Source organism: Eschscholzia californica, unplaced genomic scaffold (assembly GCF_041429995.1).
Source record: "Eschscholzia californica isolate CP2 unplaced genomic scaffold, dmEscCali1.0.p SCAF_1, whole genome shotgun sequence".
In the NCBI taxonomy this organism is placed as follows: Eukaryota; Viridiplantae; Streptophyta; class Magnoliopsida; order Ranunculales; family Papaveraceae; genus Eschscholzia; species Eschscholzia californica.
Window position 1 is genome coordinate 78,599,377 of NW_028238198.1, and position 20,137 is coordinate 78,619,513.

Genomic DNA, 20,137 nt, shown 5'->3' on the forward strand with positions numbered 1-20,137 from the left:
GATAATCTCAATGTAAACCAGAAAATATACGAAAATGCTAGATAATCCAACATTTTTAACCCATGAGTGCTTAAATATAAGATTAAGCACTCTTCTCATGTGATATCATTTTCATCATTACAATATTAACACTCCAAAAATATAGAATTTAATCTTGCCTGAAAAACAAGTTGAAGGCCTCTAACTCTTCAAATGGATGAGAATGGGTGTGAGCTCCGTTCTTCTTCCCGCGATTGCGGACCATCTTCTATCGGCTTTAACTCAGAGCTCTGCTTTGAACTACAAAGCCCTGCAAATTTGTGTTCATCAACTCTATACAGAAAACAACTCTTCATTCTGGTTTCTGATCTTTAACTACAAGTTTAGAATGCAAACTTGATCCTTCGGGGATTCCTAATGGAGGATTCAGACAAGAACAATTATCTACCATAAAAAGTTCCCATTCCTTAATCCCACATTTTTCCAATGCAGAAACCAACTTTTCATTCTCCTTCTCACTCGGGTACTCACCATTTTGGCTTACAAGAACAGCACCTGTATATGATTGTCCAGCCACCTGAGCTGCCCCACTATAATGAAACAAACCCCAACTAAAGTCATCAGAAACATCGACAATCGTCCAAAATTCTTTCGAAACTACACCATTATCTAAAACAGTGAAATAAAACGTTCCGGGTATTTTATCTCTCTTAACACAATATCTTCGCCTTCTCCAAACCATTTCTCCTTCTAAAGTCTTAACTTGAAAAACAGGTTCATACCAAAACGACCCTCTTGCTTTTCCTCTATAGAATAACTGATATTGACATGGAAATTGATCATAAGCTGGGTTTTGCCCCGCAACTACACGCCAACTCCAATCGTTATTACCTAACCAACCCACAAAAAGATCTTCTGCAGTTTCATGACACAAATCATTTCCTCGGAACTTAACCATTGGAGAAACATATGGTTTCTCAGGTATTTTTGCATCCAACTCGAGACAATTATGTTTCTGCAAAACACAAAGAGAAAATGCTTCTAGACTCGGACTCTCATACGAAGCTATACATCTATAGTTGCAGACTTGATCTACTGGACTACAATTATTCAAGCATTGAAGAGCTTTTCTGCATTTAGGATCCAATAGACAGTCGATGATTTGTTTTCCACAGTTCTTCGCCATACAATTAAGTGTCGATAAACCCTTTGATCTCAAGTTTTGAAGAATTTGAACAGGTCTTATATAAGTATTGATGATCACTAATACACAAAATCTTATATCGTCTGAATTATGTCGATTCCATGCTTCAGAAACCGTTTTAACTATTTCTTTCGATTCATTCGAACTCTTTCCTTCTGCTAGTTTGCTTATTTTGCTCACTAGGTCTTCTTTCTCTTCTTTGTATATAAATGAACCTCCTAACTTGTTTACCAAAGCAGGAGAAGAATCAAAACAAATGATATTTGGGATCTTCTCACTATTGGTTTTAATCCAAGTAATAGACTGCAGATTTGTAATGGCTACGACTACCAAAATATCTGAATGAGATAATTTCTGCTGCAGATTCTCCAATTCATTTCCACCTGATTCACAAATCTTATCTTCGAATACTTCCATTTCGAATCCTTCATCAACCCATTTCAGTCTATTTGCCTACATTATGTGTACAGATATAATCAGAGAAACATAAAGAAGTCTATAAAACCCAAAGAAACTATTCGAAAATTAAGAACTGACTAAATCTTTACTTACAGTGTGAAGCATAACCTCCACCCACGGGACGCCTTTTAGCGGGCTAACGCTTCCATCTCCGACCAAAGCTACGATTTTAACAGGAGGAGGAGGAGGAATGACAACTCTTTCAGTACTGTCCTCTGTATCTTTACTTCCCAAAACTGCCTGAATCTTCTTCAACCCATTTTCATGGATGAAAGCTCTTTTCTTGTTGGAAAATGAGTAGGAAAGGGGGAATTGAAGTAGAGGAGGAAAAGGGGTTTTCAGAATTTGGGTGTTGTGGTGGTTTTGAAGATAAATGGTTCTTGAAAGTGCAGGTCCTGTATGCATTGCTTGATTCTAGAAAGAGAAAGTGTAAAACAGAGAGAGAGAGAGAGAGAGAAGAAAGTGTAACAGAGAGATGTTCAAGAAGCATCATCTTAGGATGATTTTCTTTTGGTGAGAGAGAGACCCACGTCAGTCCAACCCGAACCCACATTAAACCCGCTAGACATGGCCCGTGAGTATTTTGACTAAAGATACCATCTAGATCAGAAGAACTTCAATTTAGGGTTTCGTTGATTGAAATTATGAATTCTCAAAAGGCTTCACAAATTAGAATATCCATACATAGTATTCCATTGATTAATTGGATAAGAAAGAGTACATGAACATATTAATTTACTAACCCTAACTGAACCGATTGATAAAAATAAAAAGACATACAAAGATTCAAGAATCGTTATCTTGATTTACAGATTTGTGAAAGAAATGATCAATACGACGAGTACCAACCGGAAGTGGTTTCTCAGTAGTTGAAGTAGATTGATGATTCTTAGTAGAAGAAGATGAAGGATTTGATTCTTTTGTTGTTGAAGAAGGCAAAGGAAGAGAATCAAGGAGAAAGTCTTTGATTGATTGATGTTGTTTGGTGGCGATTCGTAAGTGTTCAAGTTTTACTGTCTTTTTCTTCTTTTGAATAGCTACTTCCATTGATTTCTCAGCTAAAAATTGAAGAAATAGATCTGTAGAGAGAGAAATAAGATAGAGAGATTCTGATGTTACTTTCTTGATATCTTGATCTAACTTCATTATCTTCTTTACTCTTGACAGTGGAAATGATGGTCTTATTATTTCTCTGGTTCCTTCTTCTTCTTCCTCCGCCATTTCTATTGTTTCTCGAGCTCTTGTGGTGGAGTAATGGAGACCTAGTTTTTTTTTTCTTCTCGTTTTGGGGTTTTATTGGGGAAGTTTGTGATTTTCCCGCCATTCTGGCAAAATTTTACCGCCAAAATATCGAAATCAGAACCGATTTGGAAATAGAACCAACAGAACTCAACTTATTTATATGGTTCATGTCTCAAGTGGTAGGTCAATAACTAAAAATAGCGTCCACTGGATGTTGGAATTGTTAGGGTTTAGGGTTTTAAATTACTGAAATGATAGACACTCTATACTGTTATAATCACTGTTTTTTCGTTTCACAACTCGAATCCATAATGTTAGCATTATAGTCTGAGTAATGCTAGAAGAGGCTATAAGTCAAAACCTACTCCAAACGGACTAAACCTACGTAAAACCAATGGTCTCTATTTTCAAGTCTGCTCTCTCTCTTTCTTGATGGATTGTTCACTCTTGACGGACTGGTGATTCATCTTTAGGTATAGAGTAAGTATACTTTTGTAGCCTCTTCTATTATTTTTCTTATCATTTTATCATTATTCAGACACAGGTCCCAATTACGTTCATTACTTGTTTAAACTTTGAATCGGAAAACTCAGTCGACAAAAAGAATTTCAGACTCAAATCTTCAGGGCCTGAAGCACCGGCTAGGATTGTCCATTCATTCCCTTCATTGGGTTATATTAGCAAATATGGTCTTTGCGGCTTTGCTATCATCTCAAATCAGAAGCTAGAACAATGCTCCCCGGTTTTTTATTTTAATTGATAATGATTCCCGCTTGAAACTAAAAGTTCACGATAGTACAGTAATATACAGAACGCAATAACAAATCCATGGTGATGACAGTTTTAAGAACAATAAGTTCGAGTCGACCGATACACCAACATAACTACCGCCAATGAAAATAAATATGTTATTCACCTGAAATTCGATTAGCTGCTGTTTGGTTATACTTACGTCAGATATCTTGATACCCTCCTTCGAAAGAACTCAAACCCTTGATAACAGATTCATATATCTTGATTCCCTCCAAGTACACAGTGTCTTTCAGAAACTGCAGAAAATTGAGTATGCAGATATAAGCGTATGCTGTGGAAAGTAGGAAAAATGAAAAAGGTTTTGGTAAAAATCATGAAACCTCGTTGTGCTCGTGTAGCAAGATCGGTGTGTTTTTCATTGGGGAGAATCCAAGAGTTGGAATTCCCAATTGTCTTATATATCGAGCATCAGTAGTTGAAGCTAAAATTTCAGGCTTAGAAAGGGTTCCTCCAGCAGCAGTTATAGCTTTACTGAAAACTTCCCACCATGGGTTGGTATCGTCTGTTGCTGTTGATAGAGGTCGGCCCATGTAGTCTCTACTGGGTCCTGCCTCAATTAACTGTTATAATCAAGTGCAAAATCCGATGTAAGCAACATTTCAACTGGATATCAAATTCTCAATAAAGGAGGAAAGCTTTGTGGCCACTACGAGAAAGTTAGTTCACGGTATAGAAAACGTTGCACGGCCTCGGGCCTCCCTCATCTCGAAAGCTAGCTCAAGAGCTCCCCACTTATCAACTGACAACCTGCCCATCCCACAGTCTATGTCATATTATCATAACAATTTCCCAACTCAGGCCGTTTTTAACTTCGATAGAGCCTAAGACTTGACGTTTTCTATGCTTTGATACCATTGTTGGGTGGTCTTGGACCTCTCTCACCCAAAAGCAAGCTCAAGAGGCGAGGCTGTCCCTTGTACTTATAAACTGACCAGCTGCCATTTCCACGACAAATGTGGGATTATCCTCACAAAAAGCAACATTTACATATCCCTCCTTTACTCGCCTACAAGGGTAAGAATCGTTAGACAGGTCCGTGCTTAAATTGTAGTTTTCTCTCAAGGCGAAGTCACGAGTACAATTCCCAATTACGTCTAGGGTCCAACTTTTGCATGTACAAGGAAAATTATCCAATACCACCCCCACCTCTGCGACACACAATTCCCAATTACGTCTAGGGTCCAACTTTTGCATGGACCTTCCAAGGAATAAGTATCAACCAGTGACCAAACATGGGGGCATAAAACTGTAGGTTGTCTTTCCGAAAAAGATAATTGAATTGCACCAGGCCCTTGTAATAGTCGAATGCATGGCAACCACAATGGGGCCAAACCAAGCTGTTGAACTGGGCCTTACATGGGGAAAGCAAACTTACGTATGGTGCAAACAATAGATATTAAACTGGATACTGGTAAGAAAGATTTAAGTGGATCATAAAATGGCACTATCAATATGTTCAGCTCACCGTTATATCCAAGTTCATATCATGGTTGTACTAGACAAAAAAATCTGTCTACATAGCTAATTATCATGAAATATACATGCATTTCTCATTTTGCACTTCGTGTACTGGGGAGAGATGAGGTCGCGAGAGATTGATTAGTGAAGTTTTGAGTGATTTTCTCAGAAGTACTAATAAACTAAGAAGAACAATATCCTCCTATATAATCCTTGTTATGGAAATGAAAGGGAGTCTATTTTGATTACTATTAGATGGTAAGCAACTTACTAGTACTACCTTTATTCAATTCAAAGCAATCAAAGCGACCCGGTTGAATTGAGAAAAGATACAAGGTTTACTAAACAACAGTATAATTCTCACCTGATATGTCATGTTCCTGTGTTTTGGAGCCCATTCATTAGCAATTATCTTCTTCAATAGATCTTGATCAGCAGTAGGTGGAAGACGAACATCGAAACCTGCTTCTGCTTCTGAAGGTTGCATATTCATCACAAACCCCTGTTTATTATCCATTCATTAAAAACACATGAAGAGAAAGATTCAATCAACCAAATAAGAACTGAAAAATGTTAAAACTCACTGAAGGAGAAGGAGTTCCAGCTTTCATATAAACAGGATTCACTGATATAACTTCAGAATTCATAGCCAATCCAGCTTTAACCAAATCAAATTGATTTTCTCTATACTTTGTCATAATTTCCACACTCTTCATCAAATTCTCCATAGCACTATTATCAAACAACTTAGACCCATGTCCAGGCATACCCAAAGCTTTAATAATCACCCTCCATGGGAATCTATCAGCATAAAAAACCCTAAATTTTTCATTAGTTGAAGCTTGACCTTCATCTAACATAAACCCTATGTTCATATCTTTAAACTCTTTTGATTCTGCAAGTTTATTAGCTCCATTAAACCCACCAATTTCCTCATCAGGAACATAAGAAATATGAATTGTACGAATAGGAACAAAATTATGATGAAATTTCAAGTTCCGAATTGCTTCAAGATATTGAATACCAATACATTTATCATCTTGAGAACCTCTAGCATAAATTTTACCATCAGAAGTTTTAGTTGCAGAGAAAGGTGGGTAAATCCATTTTGAAGGTTCAGCTGGAACACTATCAAGATGAGAATTTAATAGAATTGAAGGTAAAGATGGATTTGAACCTACCCAAGTTACAATAAGTACAGGTTTTGATGGAACAAATTCTAGGGTTAGGGTTTTAAGACCAATTGATTCAGCTTGTGATATTAGGTAAGAAACTGCTGATGGGTAATCTGGAGTTGGATGAGCTGTATTGATTCTGAGGTAGTTCTGAAAACGAGTGATTCGAGCTTCATTATCTTCTTCTAGTGATGGGTTTTGATGATTTTGGAGTTGGAGAGTGATTGGAATGTAGAGAGATAAAATTAGGAGGAGGGTTAGAGATGAGAGAGAGATTGGTTGATGAGAGAGAAAGTTCATCTTTGTTGATTGCCTGATGAAAAGACTTCCAGTTCTTCAGTGATGCACTTAAGTGAATAATTAAGTGATAAATTACTTGGTAAGCATGATTAGTGTGCATTATATGAATGGGCCGAATCTTACTAATTATGCGCTTAAAGTGACCCGCAAATGACTTGATAGAGCCCAGATATAGGTAGGGGTGGGAATCGGTCCGGACCGGTCGGTATCGGACTCTAACTTCATCGAACCGGTCGACTCGGACATAAACTGTTGGTGACCACCTATTTACTCGGGCGGACTCGGACGGTCACTCTCAAGAATTCTTTGTCCATTGACCGTCCAAGACCGTTTATTTTACCGGTCCAGTCGGACACCGGACGGTCTCGGTCCGGACTTTCCAATAAATTTACTTAATTCAGAACTTTATTTTTATTACCACAAACAAAATTACTTACAAATGAAGATGTTTAGCCAAGAAATCAAAAGTAAATATAAAAAAGAAAAAACACAGTGGATCATCATTTGACAAGATATAATTAAGCCATGCACTAATGTTTGGTCTCCCAAAGGACTATATGACTATAGCCAACGATCATCATATATTCATATGTCTATAAAATTCAACGGTCAACTTCTGAAAATGAGGACAGTTTAGTCGGTCAACCTATTCGGTCACTCGTACCGGTCGGTCAGCGGTCGGTCCTTCGACATAGAATTTTGACCGTGACCGTCCGCCAATTCTTTCGGGCCGGTCGGACACTGACCGTTATGACCATCGGGTGTCCATGGACACTTTTTATCTCGGTCGAACGGGTCGGATAGCGGTCTTCCGGATCTTTTTCCCACCCCTAGATATAGGGGCCTTCTCGCCTTCTCGTGGGCTTAGACCGTTTTACTTATGGGAGCGGCTAATAACACCGCTGAAAGTGTTGTTAGCCCCGTACGGATTGGGTGCCTACTACAGAGGCACCCGTCCACCCCCCCCCCCCCCCGTTCTCTCTCTCACTCTCTTCTTCTTCTTCGTCTTGTTCTCCTTATTCTCTTTCTTCTTCGAATCATAATCAAAACTTTATTATGAATTTTTTTTGTTCCTAATATCATCTCCATCAATCAAGAATGAGGAGTTAGAGCATGTCCAATGTGGGGGGACTGGGGCTCCCAAATTCAAAATTTGGGAGCCCCAGCCCACAAGCTCCAACCTGGGAGCCCCGGGGCTGGGCTCCTGGGGGCTCCCAGCCCCAATAATATTCCCGTTGGGAACTCCCAACGGCTAGTTGGGAACTCCCAACGGCTAGTTGGGAGCTCCCAACGGGAATATTGGGGTGGATCCCCTTTAAAGGGGATCCACCCCAATTTTTTTTTAAATTTCATTCTCTCTCCTTCTCTCTCTCTATTTTATCTCTCTATTTTATCTCTCTCTCTTTTATCTCTCTCTCTCTATTTCATCTCCTCTCTCTCTCTCTATCAATTTCTCCTCCATTAATTTTTTTTTTCAATGGATCCAAATGCCAATTTGCATAATTTATGCTATATGGAAATGTTGAACTCCGATTTCAATTATGTCGATGAAGTTAATTTATCCAATGATGGGATCGAAGAAAGGGTCGAAGAAAATCTTGATTGTAATGAAACGCCAATGTCGTCGGTTTCTAGTAAGCGTTATACTAATGATGATGATATTGTGCTCGTTCATGCTTATTTGCATATTACCACCGATGCGATTATTGGTAACGATCAAAGAGCGGGTACTTTTTGGAGCAAAATTGCTGAACACTTCAACGAACGTACAAATCAAAATCGTGTACCAAAAGGTCTTAAATGTCGTTGGGGCGAAATTAACAAGCAATGCGCGAAGTTTTGTGGGTATTTGGCATTGTTGCAAAGGAACCCAAAAAGCGGAGAAAATGATAATGATCGGGTAATTACTCTTATTTTACATTTTGACAACATTATGATTTATTTTTGACACATATTTGAAATTTTAAAATTTTATTTTTGTAGATAAAATCCTCAAAGGCGATGTTTAAACAAAACGGCAACAAAGAATTTAAGTTCGAACATTGTTATAAAATTTTGAAAGACCATCCCAAATGGTCATTAAATTTATCTCAATCTTCGTCACACAAAAGAAAAAATTCTTTTGACCAAGACGAAGGATCTCCCTCAATAACCCAACAAAGACCACTTGGAAGAAAAGCAAGCAAGGAGGCTAGAGATAAATCCAAAGGTAGTGAAATTTCCGCGGTGCTTGAATTTTGGAAAGAGAAAATGGAGAAACAAGATAGTAGAGATAAACTTATCAATGACGCCATTGATTCGCAAAAAGAAAGTCGACTACTTCAAAACAAACAATTAGAAATGAAAGAAAAAGAATTAGTCATGGAAGAAAGAAAATTAAACGCTAAAGTGATGCAAATGGGGATAGACTTGGTGGGCAAAGATACTTCGAACATGACTCCCGAACAACTTGCTCTTCATAGGATGTTGATCTCAAATTGGCAAAAAAATAATGGGGGTGCATTTTAGTGATTCTAATTAGATCCTTTTAATTATGTACGAATTTTAATTATGTATGAATTTCAATTATGTATGAATTTTAATTATTTATAAAATTTTAATGATTTTAATTATAATAATGTAATGGGTGAAAATTAAAACACAAACCTCACACACTTACACCACACATGTACAAAATTTAGATTTGGGAGGCCAACATTGGAGTTGCTCTAAGCCCCGGGGCTCCCAAAATTCAGGGGCACCCAAAATTGGGAGCCCGAGCCCCACATTGGAGTTGCCCTTAAAGAGATAAAAAACTTTGTTTTAGAGAGAAAAGGAAAGTAAAACCATTATGGGAAGAACTCTGATTTCAAAGCAACCTTAATCTATGGTGAGGAGGAGTTGGAGAGAAAAAGAATCTTGATTCAAAACCACATTTCAAAATACCCCCGGAGAACCCTAATCACGGACTAGGTTCGGACTCGGGCCAGTCCGTACCTAGTCCGTGATTTTCGTACGGGTCGATCCGCGTACAAAAATTTCTGCGGGTGCCAACAGATGTTTGTGGTAAAAACAAGTAGACCTTTGCCAATCTCCATCACCGGAGCTAACAACATTTTTAACGGGTGCTCTTAGCTGCTCCCTCACTTATAATCCCTTATGTGTGGTTGGCCCGTGTATATAATAAGCCCACGGAAGTTACAAGGGGATTCTAAATGAAGTGTTATAGGCCAACAAGATTGACGTGGTGCTTGGGATTGGATAAAGACACGCTATCCAAATTCACACTTTTATAAGCCCACGTACACATTACTAGTACACACAAATATGTAAAAAAAAAAAAAAGTAAAGAAAAGGATATATTAGCATTCTGCAACTCATATTCGGCAAGTAAAAGCTCTCAACCCTAAGTTTAACAATATTCAGTTCTCCTACATAACTAGAAATCAGAATATTCCTGCTGATAGGCTAGCTAAATGGACAACGAAAACTCAAGGCAGTGCCAAAATCACATTCCAAAATTTATTTCTAATATGTATTGTAATCGCATTCTTACCTTTTAATAATATAAGTAATCTTTTAACATAAAAAAAGAAAAAAAGAATATGGTGTGATCGACCAAAATGACATGAGTGACATTGTCTAGTTTCTCTCTATCATACTTATCACCATCGTCACTACCATCATCCTCACCAACCACCACTGATGTCATCTCTCTCCTTACTCTTGGTCCCTCAGAACCATCACTACCATCATCTCCGCCAACCATGATGTCTTCTCTCTCCCTCTTTGTCACTAGTCAAGGTTTCAGACAAAGAAGTGTTGGTGCTGATAGTTGGTGATATTGATGTTTGTTCGTATTTGAACATTCAACAATTGTGTATTTAAGAGAGCATCAACCTAATGCTCAATACTGTACAACTAGAATAGTTAAATTTCGCCGAATCGAATCCATTATTAATATGATTTTTTACATTTTGAATGTAAAAGAACACAGTAAAACAAATCTTAGTTTAAGAAATGGACCTAGAGACCCACAAACTCAAACAATATGTTTATCTTATAAATAAACATTAGGGATTAGGGTCAGCTTCAAACTTCAAGTTAAGTTTGAATTTCAGTGAAGAAGATAAATTTTACTTGAAAACATTACACACTATTTGCAAGTTTTATTGTGAACAAATGTAGATGTAGATAGAGGGTGGAGGGATCCTAGGGCATCAGATTTTTGAGTCTTTTGACTGAAACATCCTAACCTTTTGATTCAAAACCCTAATTGTAAGTTATGCCCTAAATATAGATTTCCCTCTCAATGTCATGTGACATGAATATTTATTTCCCCCAGTCCCAAAAATTCCCACCATCCATTCATTGGTAACCTAAAAATATTACCTCCACAATTTACCCACTCTTGGAGAGTAAAAAAAAAATCACAAGTACAACTAAAAATAAAGCAATTCACCCATTTTACCTTCACTCTAAAGCATTAATGCATGCTTAATATATTTTAGGAATCAAACCCAATACCTAATGACCTTAAACTAGTTTACCCTGAGTTTTTAATATTGGCCCCAAGTTATGGTCAAAATTAACCCAATACCTTAAACTAGTTTACCCTTAGTGCTTACACTTATAATTTTTATCTTATTCGAGTATTAAAATTGGAACAAGTAATACAACTCGAACAATAAAACACCAGAACTAATTAATTTCTATCTTATTCTAGTATAAGAATTGGAACAAGTAATAGAATTGGAACAAGTAATAGCATTCGAACAACAAAACACCAGAACTAATTATTGGTCTCATTCGGCCTTTGTAGTTGGTTTATTAGTCAGGATAAGTGATGAGTATGAAACCCCTTTTATTGCAATTCTTTTTATAAATTGATTTCATACTTCACATTTCCCAAACCCTAATTCAATTTCTTAATTAGGAAACAGATAGATATGAACATAGATTTGTTTATATTAATCACTAAACATTATATTATAATACTAATAAAGACATTGAAGTTGTTGCTTACTCCAACCCTTTTACTTTCACAATCTCCTAAGTTGCCTAGCTCCCATTATCATCAAACAAACTCCCCTTCCCTAGGCACCTTGCCTGCTCCCTGGAATCTTATTAAGAAAACTTTGAATTGGATTTCTTAATTTCATCTGACCCACTTCCCGGAATCTGACCCACATTTTACATTACTTGTGAAGTATTATGATCCATCACTAGCCATGGGCATAAAAACATATTTTTTTCAGTTCAGAGACATTGTATGTATGGGAGTATTTTAATGGTTAAAGCTTCAATCTTTCTCTCTCTACAGACTAAGACTCTCTCTCTCTCTCTCTCTCTCTCTCTCTCTCTCTCTCTCTCTCTCTCTCTCTCTCTCTCTCTAAACTAGCTAGAGGGTGGAGCTAAGAAACAATTAGAGTTCTTTAAAACCTATACCTCTAAGCACCACCACTACTACCATTTCCACCTACCACACTTAACTTTTCACCTTGTTGGTGAACTGAAAATTCAAACCCATTTCCAGAATCAGCTCTTGAATGGAGTAACAACAAAGAAGTTTGGGTTCCAATCTGTTTTCACTGTAAAATCACCATTAAAGTCAAGATGAACAAGTTGGGTTCTTAAAGCTAAGTTTCTCTCTCTCTCTCCATCTCAAATGCTTGTTTGTAAAACTTAATGTGTGAACTTTAAGCATCATCACTTTTAAGTTATCTCTCTTAATCACATGATCTTGTCTCTAGTAGAGTAGACCCTAATCACCATTAATCATATTATCACCCTAAACCCAAGTAGTTTTAACAAATAAAGTTCTCACCAAATGGAGAAAACATTTTTCACAGCCAAGAAGTCTTCTCTCTTCTTCTCTGTCTTGTTATTTTTCTTCTCAATCTTTACAAGTTTGCAGGTTTCTTCTCTCTCTCATGATGGTCAAACTCTTCTCTCTCTTCTTGCTGCTGTTGATTCATCTTCTAATACATCATCATCTTCTTCCTCTGTTCTATCATCATGGAACCCATCTCACCAAACACCTTGTTCATGGAAAGGCATTACTTGTTCTCCCCAAAACAGAGTTATTTCACTCTCTTTACCAGATACATTTCTCAATCTTTCTTCTATCCCACCTCAACTTTCTTCTCTCTCTTATCTCCAACTTCTAAATCTCTCTTCCACCAACATTTCAGGTTCAATTCCTCCATCTTTTGGTCTCTTTCCCAATCTTCGTCTACTCGATTTATCGTCTAATTCTCTTTCGGGTTCGATTCCGACTGAGCTCAGTTCACTTACTTCACTTCAGTTCTTGTTCTTGAATTCAAATCGACTTTCGGGTCGAATTCCTCCACAACTTGCAAATGTTTCATCACTTCAAGTCTTGTGTCTCCAAGATAATCTCCTTAATGGGTCAATCCCATTTCAATTAGGTTCATTAGTGTCTCTCCAAGAGTTTAGAATAGGAGGAAACCCTTATTTGACTGGTGAGATTCCATTTCAAATGGGCTTACTTACCAATCTTACCACATTCGGGGCTGCGGCTACCGGGCTTTCTGGTGAAATACCCGCGACATTCGGAAACTTGGTTAATCTTCAGACCTTGGCCCTTTATGATACTTACATATCTGGTCCAATACCACCTGAATTGGGTTTATGTTTAGAGCTTAGAAACTTATATTTGCATATGAACAATATCACTGGTTCAATCCCACCTCAGTTGGGTAAGTTGCAGAAACTTACAAGCTTACTTTTATGGGGAAATATGCTTACTGGATCAATTCCGTCCGAGATTTCGAATTGTTCATCTCTAATAGTTTTTGATGCTGCTACAAATGAACTTTCGGGCAAAATCCCTAGTGATTTAGGGAAACTAGTTCTTCTTGAACAACTTCATTTATCTGATAATTCGATCACGGGTTCAATTCCATGGGAGTTAAGTAACTGTACTAGTTTAACTGCTCTCCAGCTTGATATGAATAAGCTATCTGGACCAATTCCATTTCAAATTGGAAACTTAAAATTTCTTCAGAGTCTTTTCTTGTGGGGTAATTCGATTTCTGGAACCATACCTGCTTCATTTTCGAACTGTACTGAACTTTACGCTCTTGATCTTTCGAAAAACAAACTTACCGGATCAATCCCGGATGAAATTTTCAGTTTGCAGAAACTAAACAAGCTTTTGCTTCTTGGGAATTCATTATCAGGTTCATTGCCTAAGAGCATTTCAAAATGCAAATCTTTAGTGAGATTAAGACTCGGCGAAAACCAACTTTCGGGTCAGATTCCTAAAGAGATAGGTGAATTGCAGAATTTAGTCTTCCTTGATTTATACACGAATCAATTCAGCGATAATCTTCCTGCCGAGATTGCAAATATTTCAGTTCTTGAGCTATTAGATGTTCACAATAATCATATAACAGGAGAAATGCCAGCTCAGTTGGGGAGGTTAGTAAATTTAGAGTTGCTTGATCTTAGCAGAAATGGGTTCACTGGTGAGATTCCTTCAAGTTTTGGGAATTTAAGTTACTTGAATAAGCTCATACTCAATAATAACCTACTGACAGGAACAATTCCGATATCGATTAGAAACTTGCAGAAACTAACTCAACTTGATTTAAGCTCGAATAACTTATCTGGTTCTATTCCCACTGAAATGGGTTCGATTACAAGTTTGACTATTAGTTTGGATTTAAGCTCTAATGGGTTCACAGGAGAAATTCCTCAAACTTTTTCGGGGTTGACAAATTTACAGTCTCTTGATCTTTCTCGTAATAATCTACATGGAGGAATCGAAGTTCTTGGCTTCCTTACTAGTCTCACTACTCTGAACATATCGTACAACTCCTTCTCAGGTCCTATACCCATAACACCATTTTTCAAGACTCTATCTTCAAACTCATTTGCAGAGAATTCAAAACTATGTGTATCTCTCGACGGGTCTACTTGTTCTACAAGTTCCAATCAGAGAAGCGGAAGGAAATCTGCAAGAACTGCGGGTCTAATCTCTCTGATTCTTGCTTCATTTGTGATGGCAGTTTTTGCTTATTGGATTATTATTAACAGGAATAGAAGATACATGGCTGAAAAATCCTCTGGTTCATCAGCATTTTCATCAAGTACTGAAGATTTCTCATACCCATGGACATTTATCCCATTCCAGAAGCTAAATTTCTCGATAGACAACATATTAGATTGCTTAAAAGACGAGAACGTGATCGGGAAAGGGTTTTCAGGAGTCGTTTACAAAGCTGAGATGCCAAACGGAGACGTAATTGCAGTCAAGAAACTTTGGAAAACGACGAAGGGAGAGGAACTAGTTGACGCTTTTTCTACCGAAGTTCAAATTCTTGGCCACATTCGCCATCGAAATATTGTCAAACTACTTGGGTATTGTTCGAATAAGTCCATTAAGCTTCTACTCTATAACTACATTTCAAATGGAAATCTGCAACAGGTATTGGAAAGAAACAAGAACTTGGATTGGGAAACCAGGTACAAAATCGCTATTGGATCAGCACAAGGGCTTGCCTATCTTCATCACGACTGTGTTCCAACGATTCTTCACCGAGATGTGAAGTGTAATAATATACTAGTAGATTCCAAGTTCGAGCCTTATATTGCAGATTTCGGGATAGCGAAGCTAATGAACTCTTCAAATTATCATCAAGCAATGTCCAAAGTTGCAGGATCATATGGTTATATTGCTCCAGGTTTGTATACCTACATATCTTGTTCTGCAGTTTTTTCTTCATCAAGCAATAACTCTATTGTGTCTCAGCCCAACATGACCTGGCCCGAGCATGTGAAGTGACCTCGATATGTTGATTCTCGGCTCAGGTACGCTTAAATTGCGACCCGAGCCACATCACGTACTAGTTACTTGCGGCCAGGTGGTAACTAGGCTCTGGCACAATAGATTGGTTGTCTATCAAAACATAAGCTATTTCAGTTACTTTTTCCATGAAATTGGTACTAGAATCAGGTTTCTTTCTTGTTTATGCATATACTAATGTGAAGTATATTGACAGAGTATGGATATACAATGAACATAACAGAAAAGAGCGACGTTTACAGTTACGGAGTCGTTTTGCTGTCGATTCTTAGCGGTCGAAGTGCAGTAGAGCCTCAAATAAGTGACGGGTTACACATAGTTGAGTGGGTTAAGAAGAAAATGGGAAGTTTTGAACCTTCTATAAATGTTTTAGATTCAAAACTTAGAGGATTACCCGATCAAATGGTTCAAGAAATGCTTCAAACACTTGGTATAGCTATGTTTTGTGTTAATTCGTCGCCATTAGAACGGCCGACTATGAAAGAAGTTGTAGCATTGTTGATGGAAGTGAAGAAGGTACCTGAGGAATGGGAGAAAGCTTCTCAACCTTTGGTAAAAGAATCAAGAAACCAGAGCTAAACATATATGTTTTCTTTGTTGATTATATGAGTATCTCTTAGTGAGGGATTTTATAGTAATGGAAGCCTTTGTAAACATTTTTTTCTTCTTATTCTTACAAGTTTATTTCAATTATAATTGTGTGTCACATTACTTGAAGGAAAGTGTTTAAATCGCCTTCCTTGAGTGTCGAAGGGGCTTCCCCAAAGACAAAGTTTAGAGAGAGCACGAAAAAAAAAGCATCTTTTAACACGTGTTAGTATCTTTTAAAACTCCCTTTGCTTGAATCTTCAGCTTGCAAGATTTATATGTTTCATAGCTTTATACAAGGGGTCCTAATCTGGCCTTTTTGTTGGGAGATGGTTGAGCGTCGTTGGTTATGGTTTTTTTTTTTGTTATATGATCGTCTTTGGAAAACCTCTATTTTCCACTTACTATTACGGAGAAGGATGTCAGCTGTCGAAGACACAAAATGGAGAAAACCGGTTAAATTATGAATGTTATCTTTGTTTCTTCATGTCTGTATCCCTCCTTTTGACATCAAAATAAAGAAGATAAAATATTTCTGCTGTCCCTTTATACCAAGTAGGGGTCCCTATAGGCGTAGTATATCATCCTTGATATAAATGGAAGTGCCCTTAGAACCGATTTTGAGTTTCCAGCTAGAGGCCCATTTGCGAAAACTTGGCGCCAAATTTGAAGAATCGAGTATAAAAATCGTACAGATTTAGTAGAAAGAATTTCGAATTCCACAAAAATCCAGAAATGCCGACGACGACGATCTTCATCGCTGTTCAATGTTTTCAATGCTCGACGATGCAGGCAACTCTCTCTCTCTTTGTCTTTCTCTCTCTAACTTGTGTAGTGTTGTGAATGATGTTGTTAATGGTGGATGATTCAGGTGAAGCAAAAGAAGAAGAGCAGTAACAAATGGAATTGTGTTGTTTGCAATGAAAAACAATCAATCTGTAAGGTTTTCTTTGAAGGATTTCTTGCTAAAGACGTTCGTAAATTTGTTCAGAATTTCAACATGTCTAGGAAGTTTGCTGACGAAAACGGTAAAGAAACCCTAATTTCATCACTTGGAGAAGGTATCGTAGATCATACTACTCAGGAAGAAAACGGATATCACAGAAAGAGAAGAAATGATTGGAGTGAGTATTTGGATCTAGACAATGAAAATGATCCTGAAGGAGGAGCAGATCATCAACAAAGAGGTCAGTAAACGTTCAATCTTTAAATTTTCAATCGATGTTTGGCATTGATATAGATTTCTAATTTAGGTTATTCTTTGGTCAAATTTTGACGTTTCCATAGATCTGGCAGTAGAAAACCAGCACAATTGTTTACAATGAGAAATTAGGTCAAATTTTGACGTTTCCATAGAGATGCTTTTAGCTTGTGTATAATGCTCAAATATTACATGTCAACACACTCTTCAAGTTGAAGCAAGTCCAGTAACACATGAACGTTTGAAAATGGTACATCTTAACCTAATTTTACACCCAAAAAAACAGCTAACTTTGTGATTGTTACCCTGTATTTTACTAACTTGACAACCAGACTTTGGACCCAACATTCTTTATCTAGGAGTTTGTCTTCGATCGTGAATGTCGGTTGTCGTCTAAGACTCCATATTCAAACGTAACTTTTTTCGTGTAGACACCAAGTGATGGTCTAAAAGTTCCATCCTAACAATTCCATCTTTTCTTTAGGTCGGAACCATTTTTTATAGAAATCATGCCAGCTCTTTGCACTACCTAGGAATCTATACTTTAGATTCATAAAACATTCAGCTTCTCTTGCAAGATATCGAGATTAACTCATGCGAAAGAGAGCTGGAGACAGAGGAGTGAATTGTTCCTGTATGAGCTTGTGAGAGAATTTATGTGGCAGGACACAGTCGTTGACTCGTTGGACCTACACACCAATAATCAGCTTTATGAGCAATATAGCTATCGGTTTTGTGTGCTACAAAAATGTGTATGCCAGCCAGTTTACTCATACAAATCACTAGATATGGCGTGGAAAGGAAGAGATCGTGCTAATTTTTGGTGTTGAGGTCTGATTCTATCAATAACCCACCGAAAAATTAATGTTAAAGTGAGCCAAGTGCTCCAGTCAGATCTATCATAGATTTTCGATAATGTAATGTTCAGAACTTCAGATAATACATGCCAAAACTTTTAGTTTACGAACATTCAAATATGATACATCCGGACCTAATTTTACACAGGAAGACCAGCTTGCTTTGCAAGTTTTAGCTTTTAGTTTAGTGTTTTAACTTTTAACGTACAGACTTTGGACCCAAGATTCTTAATCGAGGAGTTTGTCTGTCATAGTGTCAATTGTTGGCTAACACTCTATCATTTAACTGAGTTAATCTGTAGACACCAAGTGGTGGTCTAAACCTTCACAAATCGGAATACGACCATCTTTCCCTTTTTTATGTTGGTTGGAACTATTATCTTTTAGTAAGAATGTAACTCTTTGCACCATCAGAAGTCCACTGTTTAGATCCATATAATTTTTCTTTTACCTTCTCGAGTAACAGATAAATATTAACTCATCGATAGCTGACTTATAATGTGCCGAAAAGAGGTGGAGACGTATGGGCTAACCTTTTTCCTCTATTAGTTTGTGAGAGAAATTATATGATAGGGTATAGCCATTGGAGTTGTTTACTGATAATCGGCTGGATGGGCAATAGAGTGATTGGCTGTGTGTGAAAGAACATTCATATGTAAATCCAAGAATTTACTCATAAAAATCGCTATATATGGCCTGGAGAGGAAGATGTCGTGCTGATATTTGGTGTTAAGATCTGGTTCTCCCAATAATCTGCTTAAAGATTAATGGTTAAGTGAGCCAAGTGCTCCAATTAGATGTATTACATATCTTCGGTACTGAGTGATTGTTTCATATTGTAAAAATTTGCTTTTACATGTTATAATGTAACACCAAAATGTATATGAAGTCGTGTCAATGCTATGAAAGATAAGAAAACGTCTTCGGGTATTTCTCAACTATATGGGGTTTGCCTGTTTATTTTCGATTTACTTTTGAGACAGTATTTGTAAGTTCTTTTGTTATTCACACAGGACGAGAGTTTGAGCCCGAAATTGTGACTGAGTTACCAAAAGAGATGTTTAAGAAACCAAAACTGAAGAATGACTCTGCTAAACTGAAGAAACCCGAAGGAAGCAAGTTTGTGAGTCCCATCTTATCCAAGGCACGTATAAGCACACCTCTTGTCACCCAATGTGAAGGAACTAGTAAGATCTTCTCATTCTCTTTTTACATATTAAAACAGTGAATTTCTTGCTTTGTTTGAGAGTTATACCGTATAAAACATTGTCAAAGAACAAGAAAACTCACTTCTTTGTGATATGTTTTAAAACACGGGTAACACTAGAACAATACCACCTCGCTGACCACATTATCATGTGATATCTAACGTGTACATGTCACAACAGCTATCTTGGCAAGTTTTAACTTCTAATGATATTTATCTAACATAGTATCTAGAAATCAACTGAGATGTAAAATTGCTTCTTCTGAAAAATGTTGGAGTTCTTAGTTTACGGTTTTATTTTGCAAATCAGATTTATCTTAGTGATGCAATATCTTTTAGGTACAAAGAAACAATGCATCAACAAACTAGCTTATAAGGAATTATTCTTGGAGAACTATAAGCAGATGAATGAATCTCAAAGAGAAACAACACAAGGAGCATCGAAATGGAGTGAGTACTTGACGAAGGACGAAGATGATGATATGTTTTTCAATGAACGTGAAAAATTGCCTGGTCCTTTACAGCAGTGGAATAAAAGCGCCATGGAAGTGCAGTTCAATGATCAAAGGGTAGAAGAAGATATATATCCAGACTTCATTTGATGTTTCAGGTCTCCTTAATTTTCGTTTCTCTAATATGATTGAGAGAACCAAGAAAATGTTATGAAAATATGGAGTCCATATGATTTGACAGATATATGTTTTGTTAATAAGAATTCATGATCATATATTGTGGGGGAAATTCAATCTCTTGTTCAAAGGTATGACATGAAATGTTATCACTATTAATTCTAGTCAAATCCATTTTTATGTCATTGATTAAACAGGTTTGGGTGTTTTTTT

At 37.2% G+C, this 20,137-nt stretch overlaps 5 protein-coding genes across 6 annotated transcripts; 2 read left to right on the top strand and 3 right to left on the bottom strand.

The window, feature by feature from the left end:
• Positions 1–7: 7 nt before the first annotated feature.
• LOC147569503 (violaxanthin de-epoxidase-like protein) lies at positions 8–2,906 on the bottom strand. Its single transcript, XM_086655990.1, has 2 exons — positions 1,736–2,906; positions 8–1,636 (listed from the first exon to the last, which is right to left on the bottom strand). The coding sequence occupies exons 1-2, from the start codon at positions 2,045–2,047 to the stop codon at positions 332–334; spliced, it is 1,617 nt and encodes a 538-aa protein (XP_086512116.1). The 5' UTR covers positions 2,048–2,906; the 3' UTR covers positions 8–331.
• NF-YC13 (nuclear factor Y, subunit C13) lies at positions 2,312–2,863 on the bottom strand. The gene has a single exon (XM_086655995.1). The coding sequence runs from the start codon at positions 2,861–2,863 to the stop codon at positions 2,429–2,431; it is 435 nt and encodes a 144-aa protein (XP_086512121.1). The 3' UTR covers positions 2,312–2,428.
• LOC147569504 (uncharacterized) lies at positions 2,312–6,771 on the bottom strand. The gene is made up of 4 exons (XM_086655991.1): positions 5,740–6,771; positions 5,520–5,657; positions 4,018–4,257; positions 2,312–3,933 (listed from the first exon to the last, which is right to left on the bottom strand). The coding sequence occupies exons 1-4, from the start codon at positions 6,628–6,630 to the stop codon at positions 3,838–3,840; spliced, it is 1,365 nt and encodes a 454-aa protein (XP_086512117.1). The 5' UTR covers positions 6,631–6,771; the 3' UTR covers positions 2,312–3,837.
• A 4,742-nt stretch (positions 6,772–11,513) lies between these two features.
• Positions 11,514–16,135, top strand: LOC147569506 (uncharacterized). The gene is made up of 2 exons (XM_086655989.1): positions 11,514–15,320; positions 15,639–16,135. The coding sequence occupies exons 1-2, from the start codon at positions 12,440–12,442 to the stop codon at positions 16,019–16,021; spliced, it is 3,264 nt and encodes a 1,087-aa protein (XP_086512115.1). The 5' UTR covers positions 11,514–12,439; the 3' UTR covers positions 16,022–16,135.
• Positions 16,136–16,725: 590 nt separating this feature from the next.
• LOC147569507 (uncharacterized) lies at positions 16,726–20,108 on the top strand. 2 transcript variants are annotated; one of them, XM_086672096.1, is made up of 4 exons: positions 16,726–16,822; positions 16,902–17,217; positions 19,102–19,275; positions 19,635–20,108. In XM_086672096.1, the coding sequence occupies exons 1-4, from the start codon at positions 16,766–16,768 to the stop codon at positions 19,895–19,897; spliced, it is 810 nt and encodes a 269-aa protein (XP_086528222.1). In that variant the 5' UTR covers positions 16,726–16,765; the 3' UTR covers positions 19,898–20,108. The 2 variants fall into 2 exon arrangements, with proteins under 2 accessions (XP_086528222.1, XP_086528231.1); XM_086672105.1 differs by having other exon boundaries at positions 16,728–16,822; positions 19,102–19,263.
• Positions 20,109–20,137: the final 29 nt, after the last annotated feature.